This window comes from Staurois parvus, unplaced genomic scaffold, assembly GCF_062004578.1.
Source record: "Staurois parvus isolate SC_StPar_1 unplaced genomic scaffold, SC_StPar_1.0 ptg000414l, whole genome shotgun sequence".
In the NCBI taxonomy this organism is placed as follows: Eukaryota; Metazoa; Chordata; class Amphibia; order Anura; family Ranidae; genus Staurois; species Staurois parvus.
This window is the reverse complement of record NW_028318210.1, coordinates 5,717,212-5,733,377: the sequence shown is the minus strand read 5'-3', so window position 1 is coordinate 5,733,377 and position 16,166 is coordinate 5,717,212. Positions and strand designations below refer to the sequence as shown.

Below are 16,166 nucleotides of genomic sequence, written 5' to 3'. Positions count from 1 at the left end.
TCTTGGTTCCAGACCAACAAGATTGACGTTATGGAGTGGCCAGCCCAATCCCCGGATCTTAATCCAAAAGAAAACTTGTGGGGTGACATCAAAAATGCAGTTTCTGAGGCAAAACCAAGAAATAGAGAAGAACTGTGGAATGTAGTCCAATCATCCTGGTCTGGAATACCTGTTCACAGGTGCCAGAAGTTGGTTGACTCCATGCAACACAGATGTACAGCAGTTCTCAGAAACAGTGCTTATACAACTAAATATTAATTAAGTGATTCAAGGAAAGCATACTCTTCAAACATTTTTTCAGTTTATATAGTGAATGTTTGAGTTTGTAATCAAGAATACAAACACTGCTATGTGTAGTGTTCCCAATGCATTTGTGTGTATGGAAATACAAGCTATTAGAAGGATTTTGAGCTTTATTCACTTTATTCAACACACTGCTATTATTTTGAACACAACTGTATGTACAGTGGGGATCGAAAGTTTGGGCACCCCAGCTAAAAATTTGTATTAATGTGCATAAAGAAGCCAAGGAAAGATGGAAAAATCTCCAAAAGGCATCAAATTACAGATTAGACATTCTTATAATATGTCAACAAAAGTTAGATTTTATTTCCATCATTTACACTTTCAAAATAACAGAAAACAAAAAAATGGCATCTGCAAAAGTTTGGGCACCCTGCAGAATTTATAGCATGCACTGCCCCCTTTGCAAAGCTGAGACCTGCCAGTGTCATGGATTGTTCTCAATCATCGTCTGGGAAAACCAGGTGATGTCAATCTCAAAGGTTTTAAATGCCCAGACTCATCTGACCTTGCCCCAACAATCAGCCCCATGGGTTCTTCTAAGCAGTTGTCTAGAAAACTGAAACTGAAAATAGTTGACGCTCACAAAGCTGGAGAAGGCTATAAGAAGATAGCAAAGCGTTTTCAGATGTCAATATCCTCTGTTCGGAATGTAATTAAGAAATGGCAGTCATCAGGAACAGTGGAAGTTAAAGCAAGATCTGGAAGACCAAGAAAAATATCAGACAGAACAGCTCGCAGGATTGTGAGAAAAACAATTCAAAACCCACGTTTGACTGCACGATCCCTCCAGAAAGATCTGGCAGACACTGGAGTTGTGGCACACTATTCCACTATAAAGAGATACTTGTACAAATATGGTCTTCAAGGAAGAGTCATCAGAAGAAAACCTCTTCTACGTCCTCACCACAAAAATCATCGTTTGAACTTTGCAAATGAACATATAGACAAGCCTGATGCATTTTGGAAACAAGTTCTGTGGACCGATGAGGTTAAAATTGAACTTTTTGGCCGGAATGAGCAAAGGTACGTTTAGAGAAGAAGGGGCACAGAATTGAATGAAAAGAACCTCTGTCCAACTGTGAAGCATGGGGTTGGATCAATCATGCTTTGGGGTTGTGTTGCAGCCAGTGGAACAGGGAACATCTCACGAGTAGAAGGAAAAATGGATTCAATAAAATTTCAGCAAATTTTGGATGGTAACTTGATGCCATCTGTGAAAAAGCTGAAGTTAAAGAGAGGATGGCTTCTACAAATGGATAATGATCCTAAACACACTTCGAAATCCACGGGGGATTACATCAAGAGGCGTAAACTGAAGGTTTTGCCATGGCCTTCACAATCTCCTGACCTCAACATAATTGAAAATCTATGGATAGACCTTAAAAGAGCAGTGCGTGACAGACAGCCCAGAAATCTCAAAGAACTGGACGACTTTTGTAAGGAAGAATGGGCAAAGATACCTCAAACAAGAATTGAAAGACTCTTGGCTGGCTACAAAAAGCGTTTACAAGCTGTGATACTTGCCAAAGGGGGCAGTACAAGATATTAACTCTGCAGGGTGCCCAAACTTTTGCAGACGCCATTTTTTTGTTTTCTGTTATTTTGAAAGTGTAAATGATGGAAATAAAATCTAACTTGTTGACATATTATAAGAATGTCTAATCTGTAATTTGATGCCTTTTGGAGATTTTTCCATCTTTCCTTGGCTTCTTTATGCACATTAATACAAATTTTTAGCTGGGGTGCCCAAACTTTCGATCCCCACTGTATGTGTATGTGTGTATATATATATATATATGTGTGTGTGTATGTATATGTATATATGTGTATATATATATATATATATATATATATATATATATATATATATAATATTTTTTTTTTTTTTGGGACATTGTTGAAAATGTCCATTGCCTGAGACCTTACACTGTCTAAAAAAACGGAAGCTACTATCTTTAGTAAGGGAGTGACCTGAATATTGATTCTTGCCAGCAGCAGCCAATAGGTTTTGTAATGTGGAATGACCTAAAGGGGGGAGAGAGAGAAAGGTGGTTGGGGGCTTCTTACCATGACGAGAGATCCCAAATGGTTGTAGCCGCAAAAGGCAAGAAATGATGGCAAATGAAGAGGAATCATGAAAAAATATTGAAAGGTGTTTGAACAGATCATATGAAGGTATTAACTTCCAATACTTCATTTAGACCAGTGGTTCTTAACCTGGGTTCGATCGAACCCCAGGGGTTCGGTGAGTCAGTCTCGCGGGTTCGGCAGAGGTGAAGACCCACACCCGACTCATATGATTCGTGCAGTAAATATTCATTATTATGTTTTTGTTTTTGTGTGAAAATCATGTTTTAATGGTTTTGTTCTTTGTTCTTAACGGTTTTGTTCATTTTGTGCACCTATGTATAAATATATTCCTAAATATATACCTATGTTTTGAATTTTAAAAATCATATTTTATTTTTCCAATTAAGAAGGGTTCGGTGAATGCGCATATGAAACTGGTGGGGTTCAGTACCTCCAACAAGGTTAAGAACCACTGATTTAGACCATTGGGTGTAAGACTGCCTAGTTTGAATATCCATAGGTTTCTTGGACGCATCATTTTTTGAACCTCTTGCCTTCTTTCAGAGCCGCTGGTATAGATTGAATGCCTATGACTCCAAGTTTGGAGGAGTTACTATTGTGATGTTATATGAAATGTCTAGCAATGCTGGACTGGGGGGGCATCATCTTCTACAATTTGCCTGTGTTCTCCAAACCTAGTTCGCAAGGGCCTTATGGTACAACCCACGTAACATAGTTTACAGGGACAGGTGATGAGATATATCACCTGTTAAAAATTCCTCTATGCCTTAAGACCGGCCATTCCTATCAGTAATTAGTTTTTATCCATGTTGAATATGAACACAAGTCATAATTTCTTCTTTCGGCACTGGAACATCCCTCTAAGTGTTAGGAAGGTGGGGATTTCAATCTGAGACTGAGGGTCTTTATCCTTCACTTTACTAATATTTGAAAATCGCCTGAGGAATATCCTCCTCTTTATGACCTTTCTCGAGAAACCTGTTTTTTAGAATGACACCTTGAGCTTGATAGTCAGCTAGAGTGCTGCAGTTGCATCTGAGCCGACAAAACTGACTGAAAGGAATATTGGAAATCCACTTCTGATGATGTAACAATGGTAAATTTGATTCCAAAAGTGGTTGCAAAAACCCTTTACATAAACCCAGTAAAGTGACTGGCCTTAGTTGATGCACACAGATGAAACAGATCCTCCTGCATCAGTTGTACCTTTTTATCTGTAGTGTTCTCTTCTCTTTATATGTGTCCAAAGTTCAGAATTTCTAAAGCTTGTCTGAACTTTGAGAAAACTTGGGACTGGGAGCTGAAATTACGCCCAGTGAGGACGGCTCTGAGCCCTGATTGGAGGGAAGGGACACTCCCACTTAGCACAGCACACAGGAACAGATCTGAGGATGTCCGTCACAGGCTGTGTGTTGGAAATCCCCTCCCCTGTTCTGTTTTTTTTTTCTTTTTGTGTCAGGAAAACTTGTCAGAAGTGATTCATGCTGATAGCAGAGGAACAAAACAGCAGGCAGAAATGACACTAAATCTTAGTTCACACTATTTTTGAAAGCAGGCATTTGAGGGACGTTTTTAACACTCTTCAAATGCCTTTGGAAATAATTCTATGGTGAGTACACAGTGCTGTTCACATTTAGCATAGCATGAAGCGTTCGTGTCGCTTCAAAATTGAAGCCTCATGTTAAGTCAGGAGGAGTTGAAGCCTTTCAACGCCTTCCATTCAAGTCTGGTGATGCTCCTCAAACGCCTGGCAGGCGTTTTCAGAGGGTTAATAGCATTAGAGTTTACTATAGGTGTGTGTATTGCGGTTTTAACGCTTGTAAAACGCCTCAAAGCCTCGCATAGGGCGTTCGGGGAGCATTTTTAACGCTTATAGAACGCCCATGCTAAAGCTCAGCTCATTAACGCCTGTCTAACGCTACGGGGCATTTTTGAAGAGTTAGAAATTTAGTCAAGTGTGAACAAGCCCTAAGTGTTCTTAATTGAAACAAGTACACACTATACTGTAGAGGGATATACTTCGTTCATATTTCATGTCTGAGGTTTACAAGCACTTTAAAGTAGAATTCCGAGCTAACACGATTTAATCTTAAAATTACTCCCAGCCCCCTTTTTAACGCCTATACTAATCAACCTGTAGAAGAAAGATGCATATACAGTGAGGAACAGAAGTATTTGAACACCCTGCGATTTTGCAAGTTCTCCCACTTAGAAATCATGGAGGGGTCTGAAATTCACATTGTAGTTGCATTCCCACTCTGAGAGACAGAATTTAAAAAAAATTCAGGAAATCACATTGTATGATTTTTAAAGAATTTATTTGTCTTGCACTGCTGAACATAAGTATTTGAACACCTAAGAAACTGCAAGATTTCTGGCTCTCAAAGACCTGTTACTGTGCCTTTTAAAAAGTCCACCTCTACTCCACTCCTTAATCTAACTTAGTAGCACCTGTCTGAGCTCTTTAAAGACACCTGTCCACCCCACAGTCAGTCAGATGCCAACTACTACCATGTGCAAGACCAAATAGCTGTCAAAAGACACCAGAGACAAAATTGTGGACCTCCACAAGGCTGGGAAGGGCTACGGGGCAATTGCCAAGCAGCTTGGTGAAAGTAGATCAACTGTTGGAGCAATTGTTAGAAAATGGAAGAGGCTAAAGACGACTGTCAGTATCCCTCGGACTGGGGCTCCATGCAAGATCTCACCTCGTGGGGTATCACTGATGATAAGAAAGGTGAGGAATCAGCCCAGAACTACAAGGGAGGAGCTGGTCAATGACATGAAGAAAGCTGGGACCACAGTTTCAAAGGTCACTGTCAGTAGAACACTACGCCGTCATGGTTTCAAATCATGCATTGCATGAAAGATTCCCCTGCTAAAGTCATCACATGTCCAGGCCCGTCCGAAGTTTGCCAATGACCATCTGGATGATCCAGAGGAGGCATGGGAGAAAGTCATGTGGTCAGATGAGACCAAAGTAGAACTTTTTGGTCTAAACTTCACTCGTCGTGTTTGGAGGAAAAAGGATTAGTTGCATCCCAAGAACACCATCCCTACTGTGAAGCATGGGGGTGGTAACATCATGCTTTGGGGGTGCTTTTCTGCGAAGGGGACAGGACGAGTGCACTGTATTGAGAGGATGAATGGGGCCATTTATTGTGAGATTTTGAGCAACAACCTCCTTCCCTTAGTCAGAGCATTGAAGATGGGTCGTGGCTGGGTCTTCCAACATGACAACGACCATGCTTTGGGGGTGCTTTTCTGCAAAGGGGACAGGACGAGTGCACTGTATTAAGGAGAGGATGAATGGGGCCATTTATTGTGAGATTTTGAGCAACAACCTCCTTCCCTCAGTCAGAGCATTGAAGATGGGTCGGGGCTGGGTCTTCCAACATGACAACGACCCTAAGCACACAGCCAGGATAACTAAGGAGTAGCTCCGTAAGAAGCAAATCAAGGTTCGGGAGTGGCCTAGCCAGTCTCCAGACCTAAATCCAACAGAACATCTTTGGAGGGAGCTGAAACTCCATGTTGCCCAGCTACAACCCCCGAAACCTGACCAATCTAGAGGAGATCTGTGTGGAGGAGTGGGCCAAAATCCCTGTTGCAGTGTGTGCAAACCTGGTCAAGAACTACAGGAAACGTTTGACCTCTGTAATTGCAAACAAAGGCTTCTGTACCAAATATTAACACTGATTTTCTCAGGTGTTCAAATACTTATGTTCAGCAGTGCAAGACAAATAAATTCTTTAAAAATCATACAATGTGATTTCCTGAATTTTTTTTTTTAAATTCTGTCTCTCAGACTGGGAATGCACCTACAATGTAAATTTCAGACCCCTCCATGATTTCTAAGTGGGAGAACTTTCAAAATCGCAGGGTGTTCATATACTTCTGTTCCTCACTGTACTTATTTTCAGGGCTTTCCAGTTTGGTCATGTAATCTCCCTTGTGTCAGCCAGCACCAGCTACAGGGGAGAGGACAGAGCACTCCCAACAACTGGAATGCTTGAGTGATGAGGTCACCCATGGGCTAACTATGGGTCATCCATTGTCCTCTCTATCTCCTCTCTTCTGAAGCCGCTGCTAGCTGACAGAGTGGTGACTGGACCAGAGCGGCATAAAAAGAGGTAAGAATATCCATCTTTCTTCTCCAGGTTAACTAGTATAGGGTAGAAGGGGGTGGGAGCAGTTTTACATTTAGTGATAGCCCATAAATCTACTTTATTTAGTTAAGTGAGATGCAAACAGATTTTTTTGGTTTGTACAAGTATGTGCAGGAGTGAAATTGCTGACTGTTTTTATTTATTATCTCTGATAGGAGATAAGTCCATATCACCTGAATTCATGAAGAGTGGAGACAGTCAAAGCCATGAATTTCGCTCCATCCTCAGCTTTGGGGTACAAGCACCGTGAGTATTCTAGTAATTAAGCCAGTAGAGGCATTTCTTTGCTGTGTGGCTGCTGACTCCCAACTCAGCAGCGGTAAAGATGCTCACAATTTTAGCTTTATGATTAGGGTTTCAGGTTATTTCTCTTGTTTAAAATGACCAAACCAGTAGGCTTTTATAGTGCAACCATACTTCTTCAATGCTGAAAGTCAGTCTCCCTCTGAGACTAATCTAAATTATGGCAAGTCATCCAGGTCCTAAATCTCTAAATTGCTAGCAATGCACACAATACAGTATTTTGGGGTAATGCATATTTATTTACTACAGGTTACTGTGAAGCCAGCCAATTCTATGCAGGCAGATCACTTCAGAGGCCAATATATGAAGAGAATGCAAACAGGGAAATGTTTTGTTGTAACCAAAGTTTTTTAGATTAAGATTTTGAATGTAGAAATGACAATTGGAAGCCGACTGGGTAACATGGATAACAAGATAATGTATTTAAAGTTTATATTTCATACATCAGCCTTTAATGTATTTAGGCCTTCTTCCAGCTTGTGTGTCAGAGTAAACTTCATGGATAATTCATGGAGCGGTCTTCTGTGAGAAATAGAGGACTTAATATGGAAATGCTTAGTGTCGTAACATAACCTTAATACATCTGTATTACTTTTGTGCCTCTGCCAAATACATTAGGTTGGATTTCTCTTTTAGGAACCAAAGAACTTACCTTTCCTTGTTTGATATCTATGACATTTTAGATTTACCATGAATTATTTGTGTTCTCATGATGTTTAAAAGGTTATCTCTGGGTAGCCATATTGGCCATTTATAAAACGTGCTATGCATTTTATCTTTAATGGTCAAAAGAAACCAGTAATTAGTGTAATTTTTTTAAAAATTAGGCCAAATTTTTCTGCCAGCACAAAAGAAATGCTAGTCCACTTTGCCACCACCGTGTACCGAGTAGGCCTGAATGTTCCACCGAATGAAACTGACCCACGCTTACCTATGATGACATGGAATACGTGTGCATATACAATTCAGTGCCTTGGTAAGGATGATTTTCAGATATCTGTAAACAGATATGTGTACAGTTTGAGAAGTCACAGTGTATGTCTAATGGATCTTATTTCATTTCAGAAAATTTAGTACAGGATGAAGAAAAGCCTTTGTTTGGATCTTTCCAGAATCGTCAGGTAAGGAAGACAGGGGACAGGGTCAAGTGAGTGACTATTAGACTGCACATTTTCAATGCTATCTGACTCTTAAGAGTATTATCTTGACCTTGGCTTAGGCTGTGCTGCTTTATAATATTAACTTTTATAACTAGAGCAGCTGGTGATAGCTGTAGATTAACTTTCGTATATAGTTACATAGTTAGTCCGACTGAAAAAAAGACAAAAATCCATCCAGTTCAACCATTAAAAAAACAAAAAAACAAAAACAGTATATGATGATCTCTACTGTATTAACCACAATCTACGGATGATATTGTTTACTATTCTACCTACTATATCAGGTATGGGCTTTGTCTAGTGTATTTCAGCATTGCTGAGCCGATCCATGTTGTTTTCCAGGTTTAGCTTGGTTTACAATATAGAGTTTTAAAAAGATTGTGAATTTTTTTTATATTTTTTTGAAAACCATTTCTTTTATCTGAGGCTTATCTAATTTTTAATGATAAATTAAACCGTGTTATTAGACAAACACACACAATAATATATAATACTATATTTATTGAAGATGTTGGTAAAAACGAAGGTCACTGATAAAAACAGCATTTTCATTTTTATAGGATTAATACATCTATAAAACAGAGTTTTTTGGCGTTAGGGATTCCAACCAGTTCAGATGTGGGTTGGATATAACCTGCCCTACAGCAAAAGCACAAAAAAAAAAAAAAATATATATATATATATATATATATATATAGCAACTATGGTGCAAAACCAGATCCCAGCTAGAATTCACCCGCTATAAATCTGCCTTCCACACCTACACCTCCTCCCTCCACGCTGCCAGACAAGCCTACTTCCTGACCCTCATCAAGACCCTCCTCCGATCCTCACTGGCTCTTCTCCACCTTCAACTTTCTACTCTCTCCGCCCCCACCTCCACCCAGCACCTCACTCACCGCCCTTTAGATTGCCAATCACTTCAAAAACAAGATTGACGCAATTTGCAAGGACATCGCCGCTGCTCAAACTTCCTCCCCACCCATTCCCCCTCACACAGCAACCCCCTCATCACCCCTCTCCCTCGGCCTCACCAATGTTCAGACCTCCACCTCATCTAACATTCCTCACACTGAAGCCCCCTCAACACTCCACTCCTTCGACCTTACTACCATTGAGGAGGTCACCAAGGTTTTCTCTGAAGCCCGTCCCTCCACCTCACAACTCCTACGACCTCCCTCCTCCATCCTACGCTCCCTCACCCACATCTTTAATCTCTCCCTCTCTTTTGGCGCATTCCCCTCCCTCTGAAGCACGCGCACATCACTCCCATACTTAAAAAGCCCTCCCTGGACCCCACTGACCCGAACAACCTTAGACCCATCTCCCTGCTGCCATTCACATCCAAACTCCTCGAGCGCTTAGTCTACAATCGCCTAAGCTTCCACCTCACCGACAACAACCTCCTCAATCCCCTACAGTCCGGCTTCCATCCCCTACACTCCACCGAAACTGCCTTACTCAAACTCTCCAACGACCTGCTAACCGCCAAATCTAATGGCCACTACTCAGTGCTCCTACTCCTCGACCTCTCCGCGGCTTTTGACACAGTTGACCACTCCCTCCTCCTCAAAAAAACTACACTCCCTTGGCCTCAGAGATTCCGCTCTATCCTGGCTCTCGTCCTACCTATCACAACGCTCCTTCAGCGTTACCTATAACACTACCACCTCCCCCTCACTCCCCCTCTATGTTGGGGTCCCTCAAGGCTGTCCTCGGCCCCCTTCTTTTCTCCATCTACACCTCCTCCCTTGGCCAACTCATACACTCTCACGGCTTCAACTACCACCTCTATGCCTACGACACGCAAATCTATCTCTCGACCCCTCGCCTCATCCCCTCAGTCTCCGCCTGAATCACAAGCCTACTGAACGACATATCAAATTGGATGTCGCTCCACTTCCTTAAACTGAACCTCTCCAAAACCGAGCTCCTAGTCTTCCCCCCCCAGCCCGAACACCACCCCCCACTGACTTCTCCATCACGTCCAACAATGCCACCATCAGGCCCGCTCCGCAGGCCAGAGTACTTGGTGTCAGGAATCCCAGGGCTCGCAGCGGCGCACGGGTCTGCGCATGCGCAGAACGCCAATGCACATTAGCCGGCGGGCACTAGGACATAGGCAACAGCAGCGGCCACGCATGCGCACTCGCGGACGCGCGCCTGGCACCAATGACAGTGCAGGCGCACTATTTAAACCGGCCCTTTGTATGCTCAAATTGCCGTATGGTCTTGTTCCTGTTGATTCCTGCTTGTTCTGTTCCTGTGATTGCCTTTTTGCCGACCCAGCCTGACTCTGATTCTGTTGACTGTCTCCTGCTCTGACCCTTGGCTCGTTTGACTATTCTCTGCCTGATCCTGTCTCTCTGACCTCCCGTTGCTGAACCTGGCCTGTGACCCGATTACTCTTAGCCTGCTGCCCTGTACTGTCTGCCTCCGCTGTTGCCAACCTGGCCTGTCTGACTTCGCTGTTCCTGCTCGGATCCATCCACCCTGCTCGGATCCATCTGCTACTTCCTAGGTCTGCTCCGCCTCTTCACAACAGGCTCATACCCGCTACGTACCACTGGCAATTATCTCTACCACAGCTGGGTGGTACTCGGGGGCCGCGACCTGGTCTCAGTCTGCTCCAAGTCCATCCCCACCATTAGGGGCTCTGGTGAATAAGCAGTCTGGGGCTTAGACTCCGCGGCCTGGGGAATCTCGGTCTGTGGGTCTCTAAAGCCCTCGCCAGCTGGTACCTGACACTTGGGGGTTTATTTACTAAAGCTGGAGAGTGCAAAATCAGACTCCCTTCTGCATAGAAACCAGTCAGCTTCTAACCTCAGCTTGTTCAATGAAGCTTTGGCAATGAAACCTGGAAGCTGATTGGTTTCTATGCAGAAGTGAGTCTGATTTTGCACTCTCCAGCTTTAGTAAATAAACCCCTTAGTGTCATTCTTGACTCCAATCTATCCAGCCCCAAGTCCAATCACTAACAAACTCATGCAGAGTCCACCTCCGCCACATCGCCAAAATACAAACGTTCCTAACCCCAGAAACCACTAAGCAGCTCATCCACTCCCTCATCCTATCACGACTCGATTACTGCAACTCCATCCTCACTGGCCTGCTTCGCCACAGGCTATCCCCGCTTCAGTCGATCCTGAATACGGCAGCCAGACTCATCCACCTTACCAACTGCTCTGTTTCCGCCACCCCCCTCTGCCAATCCCTCCACTGGCTTCCGATTGCCCAATGGATCAAATTCAAAATACTAACACTGATGTACAAAGCTGTCCACCATACTGCCCCAAACTACATCACCGACCTAATATCCAAGTACTACCCTACACACACTCTCCGCTCCTCACAAGACCTCCTTCTCTCTAGTTCCCTAGTCTCCTCCTCCCATGCCCGCCTCCAGGACTTCTCCAGGGCATCACCCATACTCTGGAACTCCCTACCCCAATCCATCAGACTATCACCTACTCTTCTCTCCTTTAGGCGCACCCTGAGAGCCCACCTCTTCAGGGAAGCCTACCCCACCCCCTGCTAATTCCCAACCTCCTCCACTCTTCCTACCACTCCATCCCCCACAGCTATTTCCTCCTGTACCACTATCCCCTCCCTCCTAGATTGTAAGCTCCAAGGAGCAGGGCCCTCGAACCCCTCGTGTATCGCATAGTATTGTTATTGTAATGTCGCATGTTCTGTCTCCCATTGTAATGTACAGCGCTGAGCGAACTGTATATAAATACTGTATAATAAAATAAATATATCTATATATATCTATATATATATATATATATATATATATATATATATATTTTTTTTTTTTTTTTAATGCTCCACTCTTCATTGTGGAACTCTGGTGATGTGCAGTATGTTCTGATAACACTTAATTTGAGAAGAGCCAAGATTGCTGATGTTTTTTAGACAGAAGGACCACAAACCTATTTTTAATAACGTTTGCTTGCAGCATTCCTTAGGTAGTTACAAATGGAGGAAATTTAGCAAAACTCTCCCAAGTGGGTTCCAACAAAGATAAGTGCAAGGGTTACAGGTTGCAAGTGTCAATCCACTGCCTTCTAGACAAATTGCTCCCTTTATCAATCTATGCAGCTATGTGTTAAACAGCACTTTTGATTAATGATTCAGTGGGCTGCACTTTTGTATCCCAAAAATGCTTTCTGGTCCTTTTTATGTTAGAGGCATTTCCAGTGATCAAGTGGTGGGAGAAGGATTTGCCAAGGTAGTCTTTTTAGAAACGATCCTAATTTTCAGAGCTTTAGCTGCATGCAGTTTTCAGTGAGGATAAATCTCAGCTTATTTTTTGTTATATGATCAGATTGAATTCCTCAGGTTTATGACAAGTTTTCAATAATTCATATGTGGACTGCGGTTATGGTCTATTCCAGCAGTCTGTAAATCAGGCCAGGACGACACACAATGTCTTCTCCATTGACACATGATGGCTTGGCTGTAGTTGAGAAATCAAGGATGTCCGTTACAAAGCCTGGCCCACCCACCTTTTTAATATCAGTAATAGCTGTGCTGAGGAAGCACATGCATATGGGTTGATCTTGAGATCTGAAGGTGCAGGTATCGGAGCTGATACATAGTCTGAAAGTGCGGGAATTGGGGCTGCTCTAAGGTCTGAAGTATGTCTGTTGGGATAATCTGCATCATGAGAGTGTAGTAAGAGGAGTTCTATGAACATGTGCAGGCAAGAGGGGAGAGGCAAGTGGTACAACTCCCCTGATTAGAAGCCACTGCTGTTAACCTTCACAAGACCAGAAGACAGCCATTTAGGCCAGTATTCAGTGTATGTGAAGGAGACACACCATAGAAGATTTTGAGATGGGATACACACCATTACACATACCTAAATCCCATTACACATACCGAATGTGGATGATGATGATGTATTGAAATAAACTTGCAGCCTGCATCGAGTCCATCCCCAAGCGCAGGAGCGTTTTGTGTTTGCTGGTTCAATGTGAAAGAGATCCCTGTCTCTTATCTATTCATAGAAAAAGCACATTCACTCAGCGCTACCTTTGCTATCATTAGAAGGTAATCCTATCAGATCAGATTGGATCACGTATAAGGGATGGGTTTAGATCGCTTTCACATGTCTGTAGCAACACAAAGGTGATTTAAATGGTCTAAAACCCACTCAATAGCAACATGTAAAACTATAAGTGTGAATCCAAAATAATATATATAGTGCTCATCATAAACGAGTACACCCTTTTTGAAAATAAGATTTTAATCAATATCTCAATGACCACAAGAACAATTTAAAACATTTTGACAAAACTGCATTTTATAGAACATTTGTTTAGCTCATTACATGAAAGTAAGGTTAATAATATAACTTGGATTACAAAATTTTCAGTTTTACTCAAGTTCATGCAAAAATAAATACACCCCACAACAAAAACTACTACATCTAGTATTTTGTATGACTTTCATGACCAAATCTTCTAGGCATGGAATGAACAACTTGGCGACATATTGCAACATCTATTTTTTCCATTTTTCAAGAACAACCTCTTCTAGAGCCTGGATGCTGGATGGAGAGTAATGCTCAACTTGTTTCTTCAGAATTCCCCATAGGTGTTCGATTGGGTTCAAATAAGGAGACATACTTGGCCACTGAATCACCCTGTTCTTCTTCAGAAATGCAACAGTGGCTTTAGATGTGTGTTTTGGATCATTGTCATGTTGGAAAAGTGCACAATGACCAAGGGCACAATATGATGGTAGCTTCTCTTTCAGTATAGAGCAGTACATTTGTGAATTCATGTTACCACCAATGAAATGCAGCTCCCCGGGTGTGGCGTGGCCAGCAGCCGATGGAGATGGCTGCTTAGTGTGAGAGCTCCGGTAAACGCCGCCGATCTCTGCATATTTAAGCGACGAGGGGAAGCAGGGACTACTTCTGTACCCCCATACAGTATTCCAACATGGTGGGGATCACTTCCAGACCAATGGGAAAGCGCAACATAAAGGAGGGACCCTGCAAATTGACGGAGTTCTTCACTCCAGCGGGAGTCTCCTCTCCTCAAGATGGCGCCAGCGGTTCTCTGGCCTCACAATTCCCGGAAGAGAAGAATAGACAGCTTCCTTCTCCCCAACAACACAGCCACAAGGGACCCACAAAAAGCACCCCGACAAGCAGTCCTCAGAAGACCAAGTAGCAATGCTCCCTAGACACACAGCAATTAGGTGAGCAATCTAATAACTCCTTCTCTCATAATACTACTAGAGAATTCATAGAACACCTGGAAGATTTTTCTGCAGAGGAACTTCCTTTAACAACCTCTGTCATGAAAGACATGCTGGTTACTCTCAAATGTTCTTTATATAAGGACATGATGAGTTTTATGACAAATGTGAATGCAGAGATGGAGGCGCTGGGAGAACGAATGGGTCATGTGGAATCTAAAATGGGTGAGTTTGCCACTGCTTATAATGAGCTAGTTGATGCCAATAATGATATAGAAGAGGAGTTGAGGACCCTAAAGATGAAGTTTGCTGATCTGGAGGACCTCTCACGTAGGAACAATATCAAATTTAGAGGAGTGGGAGAAACTGTTCCAGCTGCGTATCTTAGAAGATATGTACAACAAATGATCTCTACATTGCTAACACATACACCGGAAAGAGACTTGATTGTAGATCGGGCGCATACACTACCGAAACCTTCCTTCCTCCCTGACCATGTACCTAGGGATATTATTGCTAAAATTCATTTTTATCATGTGAAAGAAGAATTAATGCTCTTTGCAAGAAAAATCAATCCACTTCCAGCTCCATACAGCGGGCTTTCTCTTTTCACTGATTTCTCCCAGCACACTATATTAGCCCACAAAAAATTACCGTATTTTTCGCTCCATAAGACGCACTTTTTTCCCCCCAAAAAAGGGGAGGAAAATGTCAGTGCGCCTTATGGAGCGGCCGGTCCGGTATTTCCACCGCCGCTGTGTCAGAAAACCGGGCCGGCCGCTCAGCTCTGCAGCGGGACCTTACCTGTTCCTCTATCCAGCGGCGCGCTGTCTTCTGTAGTGTGCTTGACAGCCGGGTGCCAAGTGCGCATGCGCAAGAAGCTGTGCTCTTTGTGAATGGTAAGGCGGTACCTGGGACACATGACAGATCCCATAAGCCGCCGGACCAATCACAAAGCGCAGCACTTCTCGCTTATGCGCACTGGGCATCCGGCTGTCAAGCCGAGCGCCCACACTACAGAAGCCGGGTAGACAGCGCGCGGCTGGATAGAGGAACAGGTAAGGTCAAAGAACAACTCCGCGAAAGTAAGAGCGGGTACCTGTCAAATTCAGGTACCCGCTCCCCCCCCTCCCCAAAGGTCAGCAGTCATCCCCTGTACTGTCCGCAGTCTCTGGTCATCTCCTGTACTGTCCGCAGTCTCTGGTCATCCCTGTACTGTCCGCAGTCTCTGGTCATCTCCTGTACTATGTCCACAGTCTCTGGTCATCTCCTGTACTATGTCCGCAGTCTCTGGTCATCTCCTGTACTGTGTCCGCAGTCTCTGGTCATCTCCTGTACTGTGTCCGCAGTCTCTGGTCATCTCCTGTACTGTGTCCGCAGTCTCTGGTCATCTCCTGTACTGTGTCCGCAGTCTCTGGTCATCTCCTGTACTGTGTCCGCAGTCTCTGGTCATCTCCTGTACTGTGTCCGCAGTCTCTGGTCATCTCCTGTACTGTGTCTGCAGTCCATTAGTTCAGAATTTTTTTTTTCCTGTTTTCTGCCTCTTAAACCTAGGTGCGTCTTCTGGTCAGGTGCATCTTATGGAGCAAAAAATACGGTAGTCTCCTTTATGCAATTGCTCTGCAACAACAACCTGATATACCAATGGGGATTCTTCACCAAGCTACTAATCACAAAGGACAACCACCTGATTATGGTCATCTCGGAGGTAGAGGGCTTTCAACTACCTAGCAAATGGGGAATTCTACCTACTGATGGGGAACAAGTGCCTTCTATATCTTCCCACAGAAAAATAACCCTGAATGGCAACAAGTTGTTGCATGATGTAATCTTATGCTTATAGTGCGCAAAATAAGTGTTTTGTAACAATTTTGCAGCGGAACTGTTTTCAACTAGTTATTTTCTATGCTTACCGGAGTAT

At 43.3% G+C, this 16,166-nt stretch overlaps 1 protein-coding gene across 5 annotated transcripts in view; it reads left to right on the top strand.

The window, feature by feature from the left end:
- The window catches only part of UBR1 (ubiquitin protein ligase E3 component n-recognin 1), a 236,491-nt gene that overhangs the window by 177,202 nt on the left and 43,123 nt on the right, over positions 1 to 16,166 (top strand). For all 5 annotated transcript variants that reach the window (XR_016314153.1, XR_016314154.1, XM_089686886.1 and 2 more), the window contains exons 34-36: positions 6,722 to 6,812; positions 7,697 to 7,845; positions 7,935 to 7,990. Coding sequence is in view for 3 of the 5 variants with exons in the window: in XM_089686886.1 (XP_089543012.1) it covers positions 6,722 to 6,812; positions 7,697 to 7,845; positions 7,935 to 7,990 (296 nt within the window). In the remaining 2 variants the exon portion in view is untranslated. The remainder of the gene's footprint in view (positions 1 to 6,721; positions 6,813 to 7,696; positions 7,846 to 7,934; positions 7,991 to 16,166) is intronic.